Source organism: Empidonax traillii, unplaced genomic scaffold (genome assembly GCF_003031625.1).
Source record: "Empidonax traillii isolate 1590-97213 ecotype Southwest subspecies unplaced genomic scaffold, ASM303162v1 scaffold196:size3368384, whole genome shotgun sequence".
NCBI classification, from domain to species: domain Eukaryota; kingdom Metazoa; phylum Chordata; class Aves; order Passeriformes; family Tyrannidae; genus Empidonax; species Empidonax traillii.
This window is the reverse complement of record NW_020955389.1, coordinates 2876421-2896565: the sequence shown is the minus strand read 5'-3', so window position 1 is coordinate 2896565 and position 20145 is coordinate 2876421. Positions and strand designations below refer to the sequence as shown.

At 37.8% G+C, this 20145-nt stretch overlaps 1 protein-coding gene across 1 annotated transcript in view; it reads left to right on the top strand.

The window, feature by feature from the left end:
• Positions 1 to 20145, top strand: part of GABBR2 (gamma-aminobutyric acid type B receptor subunit 2) — a 467186-nt gene that overhangs the window by 300669 nt on the left and 146372 nt on the right. Inside the window, exons 9-11 of the mRNA XM_027886882.1 lie at positions 6168 to 6248; positions 6620 to 6770; positions 7257 to 7389. Coding sequence (XP_027742683.1) covers positions 6168 to 6248; positions 6620 to 6770; positions 7257 to 7389 — 365 coding nt within the window. The remainder of the gene's footprint in view (positions 1 to 6167; positions 6249 to 6619; positions 6771 to 7256; positions 7390 to 20145) is intronic.

The following is a 20145-nucleotide window of genomic DNA, read 5'->3' as shown; positions in this document are numbered from 1 at the left end:
CTGCATTGTGCAGTTCTTTCTGTACATTTGAGCAGCCACCGAAAACACGGTGGCAGACTTGGCAGCCATGTGCAGGTCAGCTGAAGCTGTCCACATACCAGGGCTACTGTCAGTTCTTGTGCTGTGCGTCACCACACTGACAAGAAATCACCACATGGACAAGAAAAGCCTCTCTGGGAAAAGGTAACCATGCAAGTTTTTCTGGGTATCTCATGTGGGGTTTTAAATTTGTTTTGTCTACTGCAAAAAAATAGTTGGTATTGCACAATGAAGTGAATTTATAATTTCAGTTACATAAGTAAGGTGTTTAGGTAAGTATAGTGTATCATTTCTTTTAACCATGCACAAGAAAATCAAATTAAATGCTAGAATATTAAACATACCAGAGGAGGAAAAGATCACCTTGGTCTTCTATCTGATTCAACCAGAATGTTCAACTGGGCTGGAGTCAGAGTCATCCAGGTCCCTAGGGACCTTGTCTTTCCTGTCAGGATATTATATATATATCATATCTATATATATACCCTGTCACATCTCCTATCATGTTTGTATGGAAAGCTTAAATACTGAGCTAGCAGATGGAAACTGGGATTAGGTCACTGTCTTGGGTGTCTTGCATTTTTCAGTGGCGTATCCATTTTACTCTGGTGAGTCAGAAAAGATTGACAACAGTGCTGTTCCTATTTTTTTCTTCCCTAAATGACACTGCTTGGTGAATTTGACTTAAGTTCATGAGTAACTTTTGAGTTAACTAAAAAAAAATTATCTGGTAGCTTAATAATTATTCAAATCTTTCTTTTGCCAAACTCTCCTGAAAATGCACGCTCTGCCTACTCATACTGAGTTTCCAGGACACCAGAGAGACAATAATTGCATTTATTCCCCTTGAACAAAATATCTGGATACATGGCTGCTCTGTCATCTTGGGTTTTTTTGGAAGCATCATAGATTGTCAAAATGGGTATGCTGCTGTCCTGTGGTTTGCTATCCCTTTACCTTTGAATGAGTGCAGTAGCATGGTATATCTTGAATTGTGCCTCGTAGCCTCTGATCTTTCATACTCTGAAATAAAGCTCAAAGGACAACAGAACGTGGCCTCAGCCTCCGTCACTGGCACCTCCACCCCCTGCATGGTCCTGCCTTCAACTGTCCCTCTCCCAGAGAGACTCTGACAGATGGAGCTGCTGCTGGGCCCTGGGATGCTGCCAGGAGGGCTTCTCTGCAGATCAGTGGCATCCACATCCAAACCTGTCACTGCCTGGATGGCCTTTCCAACCCAGGAAGCTCTTGGGAGTTCTCCCGGGAAGTCAGCCCAAGCCTGTGTGTCTGCACAGGCTGATTCCCTAGCACACCCACTGCAGAAAATGGACTAGTGTAAGCGAGTAGAACGCATGAGGTACTTAAAGGCATACAAGGAATGAAATTATTATTTCATAATTGAGAAAACGTCTTCTCAGGATGGCTGCCTGTAGTTTTACATGTACAGTGTTATTCTCCACTCTAAATTCTGAGTCGAGAAAAGCACACTGGGTTTGGCCTCTGCTAGGAAGAGGTGATTCCAAGTGATAAGTCAAAATAAATATAAATTTTTATTAGTAGAGCATGCTACATTTAGATAAATATTAAAAAACACATGTATAATTACACTATATGACTTCAAAGAATAATTTACTTTGGCAGATAAACTCTCTGAAAAGTTAAATCATAAAAGACAATGAGCAATGGAATAGGAGAAACCTTATCTGGACTGAGATGTTGCAGTTATTGCACATGCATGTATCCTAAAATACAATCATACCGTACCCATTTGTATATAAATTTTTGTCTGTTAACTTTTTTAATGGAGTTAGAGTTCATCCAAAGTACTGACATATGTTTCAGTGGTTATACAATTTGATATCAGTCAATAATTTATGTTAAAATTAAAAAAAAGTCTGACCTCATATACAACCTCATTTAAAACTATCAAGGATTTTGTTAAGCATCCTAAGAAACAGGAACTTCTATTTGGAAGAATTAGCGTTTGCTCTGTACACTTACTTCATCGCAACCGTCATTATGCTTCATGGATGATCTGCCTTCATTGTTGGCCAGTCTTCGCGAACAAAGATTCAGGGAAGGTCTTTACACCTTCCAGCCTGCACATTGGATTTTTTAGGTGAGACACAGTGTGCGCGGAACTGAGCCCCTGCCTTCATTACTGTGTATTTGTTTATACAGAATCACAGAATATTCCAAGTTGGAAGGGAGCCACAAGGATCACTGAGTCCAAGTCTCAAGGGAATGGCCCATACAGGGAATAGAACTCATGACCTAGGTGTTATCAGCACCGAGTTTTAACCAACTGAGCTAATCTCAGGGATTTCTCAGTTTCTTGAATGAAAACTATAATGATGGTGTTAACAATTCTCATTTTAAGAAATAATTGTTTTAAACTCAAAGCCTTTATATTTGATTTCATTATGTAGCTCTTTGATGCCTAATATATAAATACCTAAGATATTTAGGTAATAAATACCTAAGATATTTAGGTAATAAATCTACCTGAACTATGTTACTAAGTTTCTATGCAAATCTATACATAAGTCTCACAAACAAAGTAGGAGACAGATGCATAATCAAGAAAGTGGAAACAAAGCTTAAAAAGAATCTGTAAAAATAATTTTTATATGTTCTTAAAAATGCAGATTTTTGAAATTTTTATAGAAGAATCTACTCAGGCTACAAAATTACTAGGTTTTTTATGAGCTTAGGTTACTTAATGATATTTTATTTGCAACTTGCCTACTTGCTTGCTGTATCTGGTTGGCTAAATACCATTACTAACGTAGTGAAATAAGCTCAGGGTTAAGATGGAGCTCGTTAGCCCATAAGGCAATCCATCTACATCCTGAGGACCTCGCTGCCACTGTCCAAGCGTGCTTGGCCCCGGCAGATGAACCTCAGGATTAAAGGGTGGGCTCAGTTCCGCGCACACTGTGTCTCACCTAAAAAAATCCAATGCGCAGGCTGGAAGGTGGAAAGACCTTCCCCGGTTCTTCGTTCGCGAAGAGACTGGCCATTAAGACTACTTAACTTTTATCCTGACTCTAAGGATACCCTGTTTGGCCTTTGTCAGGTTTGACCTTTCTGTCTGTTTTGCTTTATGAATGAATGAAAGATTCATAGCCAGAGAACTGGCTATGAGGAGTAATTATCACTTGCTATATATACTACTTGCATAACTTAGGATTTCCTGTGTGCTCTGTATGTATGTTTCCAAAACCGTGGAATATGGGATTTCATAAATAAAACACTAGACAATAATTTCAAATAAAGGAAATAGTTACGAAGGAGTTAAAGATGAAGGTAATATTTCTTAGGGCAAAACAGATTTTAAACTCCAATTACAAACATAAAAACTGTGGTAATTCAAATCCTTGCAAAGGTAACATATTTTTCTTCCTTGATTCTCTCTTTTCTGGCAGCTTCTGCTGAAGAATAATCTTTTATCTGACCTGACATTTTCTTCCTTATTTGAACTGTAATTCTTAATCTCAGCATTTTTGTCTTTAAACAAAGAGAAATGGTTGCCTGCAAATGGATGAAATTCATGGAAAAGGCTTTGCTCATTCATTATTTATAAGCTTCTATTGTGATTTATTTTTTTTTAATTGGAAACTTTCAGCTTGTGTTGGTTACTGCTGATATGTGAGAAAGATAACTGAAAAGCTTCTCAGTGCTGTCTGACAAGGATATATTATGAAAGTTAAGGTTACATTAATTTGCTAAGACTTTCTACATGGACCACAACATGAAATGTTTCTGTATTTATTCTGAAGAAAATTAGATTCCATCATGCTTAGTTTCATTTAGCATAGCAAAGGCATTTGAAACAGCATTTCCAGCTTTTGTGACGGATCATTATTTTGTGAAACAGCTTTCAAAATGAGTGAGACAGGTAGGGCAGGTTAGAGCAGGCAGTTTGCGCAGGATTTACTGAAATGCGGGAAGTGTTCTCAGACTTGGCGTCAGTTTGCAGTCTCCAGCTTAGGATTTTCACTGCTTGTGTTTGGACCATCGTCTTTCCTGTGTCTTGCTCTCTGAACACTCTCGGTCACAGGATTGCTGGCGCTCAGTGCAGCACATGAGCTCCTCAGGAGCCTTCACAGAAGGCAGTAGTGGCAATGAGAAAGAACACCTAAGACCCCACAGTGACAAATGATTGCTACATGAGACTGACAGCGTAAAGTGTTACAGAAAAGCATTCACTTCTTAAAAGGGAATGTGAGCAGAAGTTAAACTGGGGAAAGGGAAGCCTCTGGGCACCGTAGTGTAATGCTTCTGAGCACCATTCATCGTGTCTCTGGACTGAGCCTATCAATGAGTTGCCAACAGCTTGTCAATGGCGGGATTTCACATAGGTTACATGTGTCTTTGGAAGTGTGATTAGTTGTGCAGTGCCATGATTTCTGGTTCTGGTCTAGGAGATTGATTTGAAACTTGAGATTAAAATTTTTCCAAATTTCAGAGTCATTCTCTTCCTAAGGATTTTTAAACATTTCATGTGTGTATGGACCATGCTTAGTTTTACCTATTGGCGACTACTTAGGCATTTTCCAAAACTCTTCTGAGACATGGCAGATAAATTTTCCCCATAGCTGCCAGCAGTCTTGTTGAGCTGCAATGCATGGATGAGGAACAATGTGCAGGGAACTAAATTATTCTGTTGTAGGAGAAGGTTTAATAATATTGGTTCCTGAGATAAGCTGCTAAGAGCTGAGTACGTAGCAAGATTTTCTAATATGCTAAGCATCTAATCACTCCCACTGAATTAGGATGGTTAAGCAAAAGGGGCAGTTGACAAAGAGTGGGATAAGACTGCTGTCAGAGGAAGGTTTTAAGGAAGTGGAGAAGTAGGAGGAGCTATAAAGATTTTTTATAAGCTCTTCAAGGAGAGGGAGTCATGCAGGCAACACCTTATGCAGGGATGTTTTTTCAAAACAAACTAAGACCTATCTCTTATGCATCGCAAGTGCTTTCCCTCATCCTTAAACATCTCTTAGTAGAAACTGTCTTTATGAGGTGTACATTAAATACAGTTCAAAAATGTGGTGGAAATGGAAATTATGACATATAGTGAAAGGAACTGAACCTAATCATTGTCTTATCTGGAAATTCTCAGTGTAAGTGAATTCAGTCATTCTGGCAATAATAATACTGCTGTGCATTTTGGTAAGTTTGTTTTACTTAACTAATATCTGTTGTAGGATGATTCTTTTTGTTTTATCCAACAAGAACGTGTAACTACCTGATATGCCATTGAAAATCTTCTGTATTAACTTTGTGAAACATGAGCCAATTATTTAGTGGTAGTGTGTCAATTTGTCTGGAGTTACTTAAAGTGGGCTATAAAATTCTGTAATAAAATATGTAGAAGAAAAAAATTCTAATATTCCTTTAAGATTAGCTCAGTTCTTTGTTGGCAGAAGGCTTTCGTCTCAGCCATAGTAATCTATTCTGAGATAGTATTTAAAAAAAAAATCCAAAACATCAAAACTCCAAGATATCAGGTGCAAGAAAGCCATGTATGTGATGATAGTCCCAAAATAGCAGATGAGACTAACTGTAAAATTTTATCTCAAGTGCATGTTTACTTTAATTATATAATATAGTAAGTTTTGCAGTCAGGGTACTAATGAGTTGCTAATTCCCAGTCAGAGTAAGAGATATGATTCCCAGACTGATAACTAGCTAGTCTACTCCACACTGGCTGGAGACTGCTGCTATGAATCTTCTGGGAAATACTTGACTAAGCAAGATGACCTAGTTGTTAAAATGGGAGGGGAATGTGTGATTTAGCCATGCCTGTTCTCTCAGCAAAAATGTCCTGCATAGTGTGAACCAGTAAGAAATTGTGTGATCTTTAAGCTGGAGATGTCTGTGCCCAATAACAGTTTCCTGATTATGTAAATGAGGTCTTAAAAATACTTTGCATTTCTTTCAAGAATCAGAAATATTCCTTTTAATGATGTTAGCTGTCTGGCATTCTGATTTAATAATTCATGTCTTATTCTTTCATATTTCGTTTTCTTTTGACATACTGTCAAAAAAGAAGAAAAAATCAGTTGAATAATTGAGAACATGTGAACTGCCATAAAAAATCACTCTTGTTTGTTTCTCTGCAGAGCGAAAGGAAGTAAAGGTGGGAGAATACAATGCTGTAGCTGACACACTGGAAATAAACAACAGTGTCATCAGATTCCAAGGTAGGAGAGAAGACTGGAAAGAGGTATAGGAGTGACATTAATAGATGTATGTGTTTTGTAAGAATGCATACTCTTAAAGAATTGTTTTACTATTTTTAATCAAAAAGCCATGACACTGAAGAAAGAGAAAGGAAACAGAGTTTCGTGAACAGAATTCTGAACAGAAAATCACAATGTTTGGAAATTGTATACTCGGTTTTTATTTCAATGACAGGGCAAATTCAAATTTATATGTGCACACAAATGTTTTTATCAACTACTGGTGTAGTTCAAAGTTGCTAAATGTACTAAATCATATATAAGGCAAAGTTTTTTTCAGAAATTCTGCAACTGGTTGAGCTTTAGCCTTTTATTTCTTCACATAATTCTAGGACTTGAGCCTCCAAAGGACAAAACAATTATACAAGAAGAGCTGCGCAAAATCTCCCTGCCTCTCTACAGCATCCTCTCTGCCCTCACCATCCTAGGAATGATAATGGCCAGTGCTTTCTTGTTCTTTAACATCAAAAACAGAAATCAGAAGTAAGACATTCATATTACTTCTATCACTAATTCTTTCATGTTTAAATGCAATGTTTGCAGAACCCATCACGTATGTATATCTATCTACATGTATATATGTAAAGAAAATTTAAAACTGTGGAAAGATGATAATTTAGAACTATTTAATTGAAATTACTGTGTAATATATGAAACAGACAAGTTCTTTTATACTGTCTGAAAAGTGTAATTTTTTAATTTATGTTGGCTGTCTTCTAATAACATTAACCCTTGCTAATTAATTCATCAGTAAAAGAGGAGGTCTTCTTACTAAACATTAAAAAAACTAAAACAATTCTAGACAATGCTAGACTTTATAAAACAGAAATACTGTGCATGCCAATAGATTTCATGGAGTTCTAGAAGAAGGTTTATCTGTTTGCCTGGTTACAAAAAGCTCTTCTTTATTGCTCTAATAGCCTAGCAGTAATCTTTTCCTCTTAATGCACTATCACCTTTTGTCCATAGACTAATAAAGATGTCCAGTCCCTACATGAACAACCTTATTATCCTTGGAGGGATGCTTTCTTATGCATCTATTTTTCTTTTTGGTCTTGATGGATCCTTTGTCTCCGAAAAGACATTTGAGACACTTTGCACAGTAAGTAATTCCATATATTCTACTTGAAGGTAGTCTTCCAGAAAGCTGTGTGAGAAATGCAAACAGAAAATTTCAGTAGTTGGATATCATAGTCCATTTAATCACTGATTCTCTTTCTTCTTTCCTGGGGAATTATCTGAGACCAAATCCTGAAACATGCACAATTGTTTGTTGTTGATGATGTTGTTAGTGTTAGTATTAGTATTAGTGTTAGTGTTAGTGTTAGTGTTAGCATTAGTATTAGTACTGAAAACTTCAGGTACATTGGTATTTGACCTCAGAGTGAAAGGGTAGATGTACTTTCTTGTTTTGAAATCATACATATGAAGACTATTTACTAAAGGCTGTGTTCATAACATGACAACTTGGAGTACCTATAAAACTACTATGTTGTCTTTGTCTTTGTATATTCCATATTATTTTACACTTCATGACTGCTGTTTGTCTAGATCTTTTTAGTCAATCTTTTTGCCTGAATCTCCAAAGACTTCTGCTACTACTTCCAGGCTACACTATAAACTCACACAAGCTTAGATCCATACAGAATATAGTCTAGTTAAATCCGAATGAGCAGCTCTGAAACCGAATTAAATTATGTCCACTTAAAAACTTAAAATGTCTTAATTGCTCATTGTAATATGCAGCCAGGCTTACAGAGGCCATTTCAAAGAAAGGAAAAGGGAAAGAACTTCACTGCAAGGATATTCCCTCCAGAAGCAGTACAAAGAGCATTTAATTCAATATTTTCTCCTCAAAAAATTTGAAGACTGTGCTTAGACCTGTTGCCTGAGAATATTAGACTTACTTAGGAGTTATCTTCACTACAGTTTTGATCCTTCTTCAAGTCCCTAGAAAGTTTCAGTTCACTGCACTTTTTTTTTTAGGAGTCTGAATTTCAGGTGTCATGACTGGAGACAGGATAATTCAAAGCATGAAAGTTGGATGCATAAAGCTAGTTGATGCAGAGACATGCCAATATGTCAGCTGAAACCCTCCATTAAAAAAATGAAATACCATGTAACTTGTTCAGTTATACCATTTCAAAACACTGGAGATTCTTGAGCACATGCCAAGATAGACTAGAAGATACAGTATAGGTGAACATACAGGATTGTCTGTGGAAAATCCTACATTCCTTAGCTGGGCATGGACTCAGCTGTATTTTAGACACTCAAATATTAGCAGCAACAGAAAGGAGAAGGAAAGAATATCCAGTCTTTCTACAGTAAAGCACTAATTCTCTATAGAGCTAGTAGAAACAGGTGCCTCAAAGACTTGATGATCCTGTTCACTTTTCCCAACCCAGTATATAACACTGTGAATACATAGGGACCAATAGGAAGTGGAAGATGCCATCATCTGTTTTTTATCCATCAGTTATGCCATTTTTTGGGAAACAACTTCTAGTGGAGCAGAGTTGCCATTAGGAAGCCAAGTCTCTTCTTACCCTCCACTGCAGAAGAATCTAGTGGCAGGGGATGCAATTTCTAAGTTCTGATATCTTCTCAGCCTCGAGGGGCTTGTATTCAGAGCTCCTGAGTTCATTGCCAGGCTGCAGGCCATCGTATGATTGGGCTACAGCCCTGCTCTGGAAACAGCCATGCACTGCTGAATGTGGGAACCAAAGGTACTGATCAACATTGAACTGCTCTAGGGAAGAGAGTTAGAACATTTCTTCTATCTGATTTTTCTCTAATTTGCCTCTCAAAATGTAACCACTGCCCTCATATTCTAAATGCAAAAAAGAAAATTAACTGTGGGCTGCCTTGTTCTGTCTTTTCTTACATATTTCTTCCTTTTATTCTGATTTGTATCTGTCACATTATGTTAAGTCTTTGTCTTCCACAGAGGGATAGATCTGGACTGGCACTTGATTAATATAGCTACTTGACAAAAATGACCAATAAGAGAAAGGGTTGAGGGAGAATGCTGCGTCCTAAAGCCAAACTTTGATTAAGAAGTATTACCACTTGCCTTAAACAGAGTTTTTGAATTTATTTCTTTTATGTAGTTAAGTGCTGTGTCTGTGAGATTTCTTCACAATCTTGGTTTTCCGCATTTCCAGTCCAGTATGGAAGCATTTCTGATTGTATTTTCCTGTGCATGGCCACTGATATACCTTATGAATCCTACCTCTCTCAACAATTAGTACTACACTCATAGATGCAACAAACTCTTCTGAAGCTACCAATCAGGATTTTTTTTTTCTAACTTCCTGGTCATTAAAACAATTCTTATAAAATATTTGCCTCCAGTTATAATTTTTTAATAGGATAGCTTATGCTTCTCCTAGAAGCTTAGATAATGATAATAGGTATAGCATAGATAATGATAATCATCTTTACATCTATCACTGCCTATGGCAATGCACTTTTCTTATATATATAAAACTCAGAATCAGTGCTGAGAAGACAATGAAAGACAAACATTCCTTTCTGTTCAGTAACTCTTCTCTCTCTACTCCTCTCCTCAAAACATCCACAAAGTGCCAGGTATAGCACATAATTTGGCTCCATGTCATAAACATCCAGATTTCCATATGGGCAATATGCTTGGTGGTTTCATAAGGGCGGCTTACAGATACCAGTGCTTATAGGATCAGGCCAGTACAAATCTCTCTTCATCATCCATCTCCCTGGAAGTGTATGATTTTGATTACCCATTGTAGCCATATGAGAGATTAATTTAAAATTCCCATTTTATGTAAGACTGTGGCTTAGTCTTTGAAAGAACTAGTTACAATGTAGAGTGATCATAAAAATCCATTGAGCCAAATCATGTGGGTGTAACAAATACACCTCAGTCACAGAGAAGAGCCGTGTCAATGAAGGGAGATACTTTTTTGGTAGGGAAGTACAAATTTTTATTCAACTTTTATAAGCATATGCAAAGCTATAAAGCTGTCATTAGTGTTATCCCCTCTCTAAGCCAAGTAATAACCCTCTTTGTCTTCTGTATTTCAAAAGTGGTTAGATTTCACCAGGGTAGCAGTATATACACAAGAGCAAGAGTACCTAATTAAATATGTTATATATGGTCTCTGTTTAAGTTTCTGATAATTTTTGACAACAATTATAGGAGGTCCTTAAAGCTACTGTGTTTACTAAGGTGAGGAACTGGAACTAAGTGATCTTTAAGGTATCTTACAACCCAGGCCATTCTATGAGTCTATGATTCTATACTCACAAACGCAGGAAAAATGTTTTACAAATTGTAGGTATGACATTCAGCTCTACTGGGTGTGTTTCCTCTGTGGCACAGTGTTCATAGCACTGTTTGGAGAGTGAAATGCTTTGAAATGTCTGGTATTTTTTACTTTTCTACAATCTAAATCTGCATATGGCATATGCTTAATGCTGTAATATTCCAAGGACATTGAAATATGATCCAAAATTACATCTGGAAGTTTGAAAGAATTTATTTGATAAGCTGTAGTACTATTTTCCACTCTGTATGGCATTTGTTGTAGGAAGATATGGTATATAAGTCATTATGATGAAACAGAAACAAGTGTTAAATGTGTCTGAGAGTCAGCAAGCAGTTTAAACATATGGTCAAATAATTTTCTTAATAGGGGTATTATATTAGTCTTTGGAATTATATAATGTTGACTCTGTGCTAGAGTGGGTAATTGGTTCCCAAACATACTCGTTTTTATCTTGGTATGCCCATTTTCTATGGAAAAGAAATGAAGTATATTTAAATGCATAATAATTGTACTTATAGTAAGAATTCATAATAACAAATGTAGCATTATTTAGTTCCAAGTCAGAATTAGAGATTAGGTATCATATTTTAAAACTTCTATTAAATGTAATTAAAATAATCCAGAACAGTGAGTTCTGAGAAAGTGGTCAGTGTATTATTGAATCATTAGATCATGTCTTACTTAATAGCGATTTTACTGGTTGTACAGAACAAGGAAAAGCAATACAGTATTTCATTAAATGCATGTATGCTACAGTGCAAAGTGCTTCAGATATGAGAGGGAGAATGAGAATGTCTTATCTTTGTTTTTAATCTCAGAATTACCATGGTACCATAGCAAGAAAAAAGAAGTTAGAAGTAAGGGTGTGAAACAAGATGTGATGCCAACTGGAAAAATGCAAGCAAGTGGAAATATAATTGAAAGCATTCATTATATGGTAGAGAGAGACTCGAAATTAGCAATGCCAGAGACATATCCTATGAATAGAGTTTAAGCTGACATGCTAAATAGAGATACTTAAAATAGAGAGAATATTAGATATGATCATAACATTTAGACTTCTGTAATACATTCCACTGAGAATTTCATGTTTTACATTTAAGATAAGTAATGTCTTTGCAAGTTGGAACTGCTGTGGGATGACAGACTACTATAGTCCTGAGGAGGACCATAGTCTTCTCTGTTATGCATCTTCCTCAAATAGGTACACCTAATTATTAGGTTGGGGCTGAAGATTCAGTACTCCACGTTGGAGTAAAATGCCCATAGTCTCCACAAAGAAAGGTCTGGTGTGTTAGGTAGTAGTAGACTGAACAGCTCTGCTTCTCCTCAGTAGTTCTGATGTGTAGCAATGCTATCTCCCAGAGAGTGTGCTGCACTGAGGGATTGCAGTGATAGGGAAGGGGCAAATGATCTGTTTAGAATAATTCAATATAGGATTCACACTGTTCTAGGAGATATCTATTCTGGAGATAGAAATTGTCTTCCAATCTCCTTTACACTACAGAGTTCTGCAAAGGTGTTACATAAAAGAGGATCTAAGTCTTGCAATTTACACAGACACTAAAATTAAGCATGCTTTATCTTGTTTATCTCATTAATTAGCACAGTTTCTAGGAGTTGCCAAAGCCAGGCAGATGTTCTGTGATTCCTGGTCAGTGTTTTAGCTTAGATAACGTAAGCAGAGCACATTAAGGTTTTTGCACATCTTTGGTGTTCCATGGTGCCCTCATCCATCTCAGGCTGTGTGCAGGCTCTCAGATTTCCATTGGTTCTTCTCAGCCATGATGCAGGCATTTGGAAACAGAGTTTGTTCATAAAGAAGAAACTCAACAGTGGGGTGGGATGGGACAGAGAGACAGAAAGAGAGTATACAGATACCGCTTTGTCAGACCACTGAAAGATCCAGCTGCCTGCTGCAGCATGTGTGTGTTACTATCCAAAATTTGTGTTTTTCTCAGTCAAACATTTTGAGAACATGTGCGTTCTTGGCAACAGTAGATGTTACAGACCTTATCTTCTCAAAGGTGTACTTTCAGATATTCAGAAGCCCTTTCTAGTTTTTGACTAGTATTATTCTTAATTATGGGTCACTAACACTTTTGACTCTGTGCCTCATAGCAATGTGAAAGGCAGGTTTTATTCTTTTTTACTGATTTTTCATAGTCAAATGTCTGCCATGCTGAGAGAACAGCTAGGCACGGTGGAACTCCATGGTCCACATTGCACCTTCTCTTGGGAAACCCTGAACCTGTGCAAGGTGAGAATTGCAGGGTGGTATAACAGTGGAGAGACATCCTGGAAAAGACATCGTAGAATCCTAGAATCATAGAATCAGATGGGTTGGAAAGGACATCTGAGATCATCAAGTCCAACACTTGATCTATGACCACCACAGTTACTAGACTATGGCAATAAGTGCCACGTCCAGTCTCTTCTTAAATACCTCCAGGGATGGAGAATCCACCACCTCCTGGGCAGCCCATTCCAATGCCTGATCACCCTCTCTGTAAAGAATTTCTTCCTAATATCCAGCCTAAACCTCCCCTGGCAGAGCTTGAGACCATGCCCTCTTGTTTTACTGATAGCTGCCTGGGAGAAGAGACTGACCCCCACCTGGCTACAATCTCTTTTCAGGGAGTTGTAGAGAGTGATGAAGTCATCCCTGAGCCTCCTCTTCTCCAGGCTAAACAACCCCAGCTCCCTCAGCCTCTCCTCATAGGACTTGTGTTCAAGTCCCTGCACCTACCTTGTTGATCTTCTCTGGACCCGCTCCAGCACCTCAATATCCTTCCTGAACTGAGGGGCCCAGAGCTGAACACAGCACTCCAGGTGTGGTCTCACCAGTGCTGAGTACAGGGAAAGGATCACTTCCCTGCTCCTGCTGGCCACACTGTTCCTAATAAAAGCCAGGATGCCATTGGCCTTCTTAGCCACCTGGGCACACTGCTGGCTCATGTTCAGCCTCCTGTCGATCAGCACCCCCAGGTCCCTTTCTGCCTGGCTGCTCTCCAGCCACTCTGTGCCCAGCTTGTAACGCTGCAGGGGGTTGTTGTGGCCAAAGTGCAGGACCCGGTACTTGGCCTTGTTGAAGCTCATCCTGTTGCAATCAGCTCAACTTTCCAGCCTATCCAGATCCCTCTGCAGAGCCTTCCTGCCTTCCAGCTGATCAACACTCCCCCCCAGCTTGGTGCCATCTGCAAATTTGCTAATGGTGGACTCAGTCCCCTGATATTAAATAGAACTGGGCTCAACATTGGTGACCAGCCAACAGCTGGATGTAACACCATCACCACTGCTCTCTGGGCCCGGCCCTCCAACCAGTTCTTAATCTAGCAGAGCGTGCCCCTGTCCAAGCCATGGGCTGCCAGCTTTTTCAGGAGTGTGCTGTGGAAGACAGTGTCGAAGGCTTTGCTAAAGTCCAGATAGACACATCCACAGCCTTCCCCTCATCCACCAGGTGGGTCACCTGATCATAAAAGGAGATCAGGTTGGTCAGACAGGACCTGCTCCTCCTAAACCCATGTTGGCTGGGTCTGATCCCTTGTCCATCCTGTAGCTGCCGTGTGATTGCACACAGGATGACCTGCTCTATAACTCTGCCAGGCACTGAGGTCAGGCTGACAGGCCTGTAGTTTCCCAGGTCCTCCTTCCAGCCCTTATTGTGGATTGATGTGACATTCGCCAACTTCCAATCATCTGAGACCTCCCCAGAGAACCAGGACTGTTGGTAAAGGATGGAGAGTGGCTTGGAGAGCTCTTCCACTGGCTCCCTCATCACCCTTGGGTGGATCCCATCTGGTCCCACAGACTTGTGTGGATCCAAGTGGCTCAGAAGGTTGCTAACTGTTTCCTCCTTGATTATAGGGGGGCTATTCAGCTTCTTATTCCTGTCTATAAGCTCCAGAAGCCAGATGTCTTCAGCACAACCTGTCTTACTATTGAAGACTTAGGTAAAGAAGGTGTTAAATACCTCAACCTAGTCCTTTTCTTTGATAATTATGTGCCCACCCATGTCCAATAAAGAATGGAGGTTTTCCGTGTCCCTCCTTTTGCTATTGATGTGTCTGTAGAAAGACTTTTTGTTATCCCTAACAAAAGTGTCAAGATCAAGTTCGAGTTTTGCCTTCATCTCTCTGATTTTCTTTCAGCAAGACCTAACTACATTCCTGAATTCTTCCTGAGTAGCCAGCCCTTTTTTTCTATAATCAATAGGCTCAATTTTTTACCCTAATTTTCTTTAAAATCTCCCTATTCAATCAGACCAGGCATCTTCCCCGTCAGCCTGCCTTTTGGCAGACTGGGACAGCCTTCTCTTGTGCTTCAAGACTTCCTTCTTGAAGATTTCCTTCTTGTCCATCCCTCCTGGACCCCTTTGTTTTCAAGGGTAGTTTCCCGGGGTACACTCTGAGCTAGTCTTCTGAAAAGTCCGAAATCTGGCCTCTGGAAATCCAACGCAGCGGTTTTATTGGTGGCGCTCCTTGCATCCCTGAGTATTGAAAACTCTATTATTTCATGGTCAGAGGCTGAGACTGCAGTGAGGAGCTGGCAGGAAAGACAGTTGTGAGATGTCATGAAACAGGTTCCTAAGAATGGGAGCACGCTGCAGGGTGAGGGGCATGGTGGGCAACTTGCTAAAACTGTGAAAGATGGCTGAGAGCAGTTTTGGAAGAAGGGACTTTCCTCTAATGGTAAAGCAGGGAGTTGGAGAAGATGTATGAACCTTCTGTCTAATTATTTATTTCTGCTTTGTCTTCGCTTGTCACTTTGCGTTTTCTCTGTGTAACCATTTTTTGAGGCAACTGACTGAAAGGAAAACATCTGGGCAGCACCACCTCAAAGCTGTGATTTTTTCATTGTACTATGGGCAAGAGCCCCTTGGACTAAACTGTGCACTACTAAATAGCATCTGGCCTTGATATTTGGATAGTAGTTGAAGATGTCCTCCTTATTCATGTCCTTTATGCTCTTAAGGCATTTTTCAAAACTCAGGTTTTTGGGGTGGTTTTTTCCCCCCATCTTTAGACTTCATATTTGCCTAATTCTTTTCTGCAAATTATTTAGTTTTGGACAGGAATTAAAGAAAACCCAAACAGACAGATACTCAAATTCTACTGAACTGCAAGAGGATTTAGACATCTAATCTATTTCTTTGCCTCTGGAAACTGTAGCCTTTGTTTGTTTTTTTCATCTGGCCTTTTTAATTTTGTGTGTATTCTTCAGTTTATTTCCTACTTAATTGTTTAGCTGTTAATTTTAATCCCTTTTTTGTATAATCACTTCCATAATTGTCCTCACTGTCGTTCAGCCTGAGACTGATCTCACTCCTATTTAATTCAAAGGCAATTCTGTTACTGAGTTTAACATGAGCCTGATCAGCTTCTATTTTAGTAAATGACATTTTCTTGGGGGTAAAAAAAAAGGGTAAAAACAAAAGTTATGAGGCTAAATAGATCCTGGAAACAAAATTATGTTGTGTGCTGAAGCAAATACACCACAACCTTGCCAGAGATTTATTAAGATAATATTTTTAGAATGTTTTGCTTCTCCTTCAGTAGGACAGCAGACAGATTTTAGAACCTCCTTATAGAAAAAGGAGAAATTGTAACATCTTCTACTCTGCCCACAGATTAACTCTGAAAAATGATCTAAAGTATATTAAGAAATCACCACGGGAGATCTCACAGCATGTGATGAGCCACTGTACTTAATTTATGTGAAAACAGCAGGATTCAATTCTATAACATTATTGCCACTTAACGTTTTGCAGGAATCTGTGCGGGTGCCACGCAAATTCTAAAAAATGTGTTAAGAGTCATAAAAATTTGTCAAAAATGTTTGATATAAATGTGAAAAGTATAATTCAAAGGGATGAACTCATTATTTTTGTTCTGCTTGTGCAGACCTGCAGAAGAAATTTTGCCATGTTTAATAGAAGTAGGATCACAACCCAGTGAAAACTTGTGGAGATAACACATTTTTGTTCATAATAATTGTTTGCCATGAAAAATAGAAGGTGCTTAATTTTCAACTCCTGAGTAGTCCATAGGAATCAACAGAATTGTCCTCTTAAACATAATTGTGCTCTCCAGGGCTAAACCCACAGCATGGTTTATTCTCACATTTGTCCCTTTTAAGTGCCTAAGTTTAGTATGAGATGCCTCCAAGATGCTCAGCAGTAATGTTCAGCTGCAGCCTAATCCTGTGGGCACTGCAGCTTCCACCCAGTGTGTGTGTGTAGAACTGGCTAATTATTGACATTCCCTAAATTAATCAGTCTGAGTCTCATATATTAAGCTGAAGAGTGTCTGAGTGTCATGTCTTACAAAAGGAAGATTTGAAAGTTTATATTAAAAAGCAAAGCAAACCAAAACAAAACCCAAAAGAAACCCAAACCAAACAACCCTCCCCCCCCAAAAAAAACCACAACCAAACAACCAAAACCAAATCCCCAAAACCAACCAACCAACCAAAAGCAAAAAAACCACCCTAATCAAAAAAAACACAAACAAACAAACAAAAAACAAAACCCCACACACATTGAAATTAACATTTTGAGATGGTAAAAAATTTATTTCAAGAATTTTAAATCTAAGCGATTCCACTACAGAAAGATAATTTAAATGTTTTACTAAGTGAAGAAGGAGTTCTTGAAGCTGTTTCATTATCCCATTCAAAAAAATTGCCCAGAAAGGTCTGCTTCTTTATGGAGACGATTTCAGAGTTTGGTGGTTGTTAACAGTGCTGTTCACCAGATAAATGATTTCTAATTTTTTTTAGCTGTCACAAGCAATGCACCTGTAAGAGCTTCTATAAAGTAATTTATAAAAAGCACAAATTCCTACATGGTATTTTCAAAAATAGGCCCTAAACCAAAATAGTGTAGTAAGTATAAAGGAAAGAGAACTAGGAGACTGCGTTTTACTATCTGTATAAGGACTGTTGTATACCAAATAATATAATTTCCTTTGACACTTCTGCATTGTGTTTGAATTATAGAGAACAAAATATTTGCAGGAGATATTCAATTAGTCCGTATATCCTAAAATTAATCGAAAGCATGAGGAATTTTGTAATGACCTAACCATTTAATTAAAAAAAAAAAAGTTTTGTGTCTAGTTTGGAATACATATTTGAATGCAAGTTCTTATCTACTAAGAGACGTCTTTCCTGCTCATTTGATGGATACAGAGTGAAGGGTGATCTTCTTTTAGCTTCCTCTGTTGAAACACATCATTATAAATTTCCAACATGAGAGAATTACTGATCAATTCTATAACATAATGTTCGTGTTCTGCAGTTATTGGTGTTATTTTTATCATGTGCATTCAAATGAGTGGGATTTGGAGGTATAATACATTTAATAATATAAATGAGCAGATATATGAATTTCAGAGACTTCTGCTCTTTTCTAATTTTTTCATTTTGCCAGCTGCATTAATGAATTATGAAAATTCGAGGTAATTTTCTTCAAAATTAAAAATTTATTTTCATATGAAACTTACCATCTCCTTGTCAGCAACAGTGATCTCATTTTGACAAAATCTCCTGATATGTTTCAGGATGTTTCCAATACAGATAGTGGTTATGTTATTCTAATATGCACAATCCAGATCAGGAATATGTTAAACTTTTTGAATCAAATATTCTAGAAATAACATTTTTCTGAATATTGGGTTAGAAACATATTATGAGCATAATTGAATTTATTACTATTCCCAAGAGACAATTACTGTTTCAGTGAGAACAAAACAGAGTCTTATTAGAGACACGAAAATACCATGTATTTGTTTGCCAAATATATCACTAAACTGTACACAAAAGAGCTGAATACTTATTAATAGCAGCAAAAAGATTGAATGCTAAGTGTGGTTATTGATGTGAAGTCAAAAAAAGACGTAATGGCTAAGATGAACACGTAGATATGAAACGTATTTGTTAAATCACTCACAGTTAATCTAACAGTGGTTTTGCTGAAGCATAATGTATGACAGTGGATAATGACCTGAGAAATATTTCAGTTAAAAATAATACTTTGCTGACCTAAATGTCAAAATTTTTTTTTTTTTTTTTTTTTTTTTTGTTAGGGACTTCTTTTTCAATATCACATTCAAGAATGTCACTAAGTGGCAAAACTCCTGGGGCTTGAATCTAATTGCAGTTGGTTTATCAGTTTTATTAATAGCAAGAATAACCAGCAATCAGTGAACTCCACATTCAGGGTCAGTATGAGCAATGCAAAAGAAAAACCACAACATTAGATGCATCTAAAATGTTAAAATATATCTAAACAGTCTTCTATACATAATCCCAACCATTATAGATCAAAAATTTACTTTATTTATTTATTTATTAGTAATTTTATGTCTCTTATTACTTTATCAATATTTTTGAATGTGTATATGTTTTTTTTCATATCTTTTCTTTCCTGCTTCGATGCCCAATCACTAATACTTACAAAAACTCAGAATTTCTTTTCCACAGAAAATTTTGAGAGGAAAAAAAGACCCATGTTTTGAATACAAAAATGGAAATTCTGAAAAAGTTTGGAAAGGCAAAAACTAGATATCACGTATTTAGAAATGAAGCGTTTAGATTATTACTCACATTTATGTAAGATGCCAAGTTTTGCAGCTTACTAGAACACCTGGTTTCTCATCAATATGCATATCCTGAAGTTACATATTAAAAATCTCAAACTCTCCAGATGTTAGGTGTGAAACTAGCCTGGTTTCCAATGAAAAACATTGCTTTTAGGTCATCTAAGGGTTATTTTCCAAATACTTTCTCAAAATGTGCTGGTTTCTCCAAATCACATTGCTTTTATATCACAAAACAGCACTGGCCAAGGATGCACGATCAAAATGGCCAAAAGAAGTCCAGCTTTACCTTTCTGTAGCTTTCCCTTCCCTTTCTTTAGTCATTGCCTCTTCCCCATTTTCTTCATCTTCAAGGGGCAGTATTTTTTTTTTTTCCCACTTCTTTCTTTGCTTTTGTGCTGTCTCCCTTTTGGCAGCTGGTCCATGTGGAGTCTCTAGAAAGAGGATGATGTTATTCTTCCTCCTTGGAATTTCTCAGCTATTGGCTTCCAGCTCCATGCTATGCCTCTTGCATGGTTTTCTGCCTTCTACCTGCTATGCTCTGTAGTGTCTGATCCATTTTTGGGGAAGAAGATGGCCTGCTGAGGGCAGAGTAGCTTTCAAACAGCCAAACCTATGAAGAGAGACTTCCAAGGAATTAGGGAGGGTTGTGCAGAATTTACTACAACTCTGAAAGTAACTTTCCAGCTCAAAGCAAGTCTGAAATGAGGGCCTATGCACAAGAGGCTAGGGGCAGGTGGGAAATTGCAGAAAAAAACATGTGTTCTGTCCTTCTTAATCAATTTGAAGCTTTTCTATTAGGAAACAAACAAACAAACAAACAAACAAAAACAAACACAAAAAACTTACTCTTTTACACTAAATACATTGGATCTACTTTAGTTTTGAAATTTTCTGGTTTTCTCTGGGAAGCTCACCAAGAGCAAAATGTCTAGATAGGTCTATGTC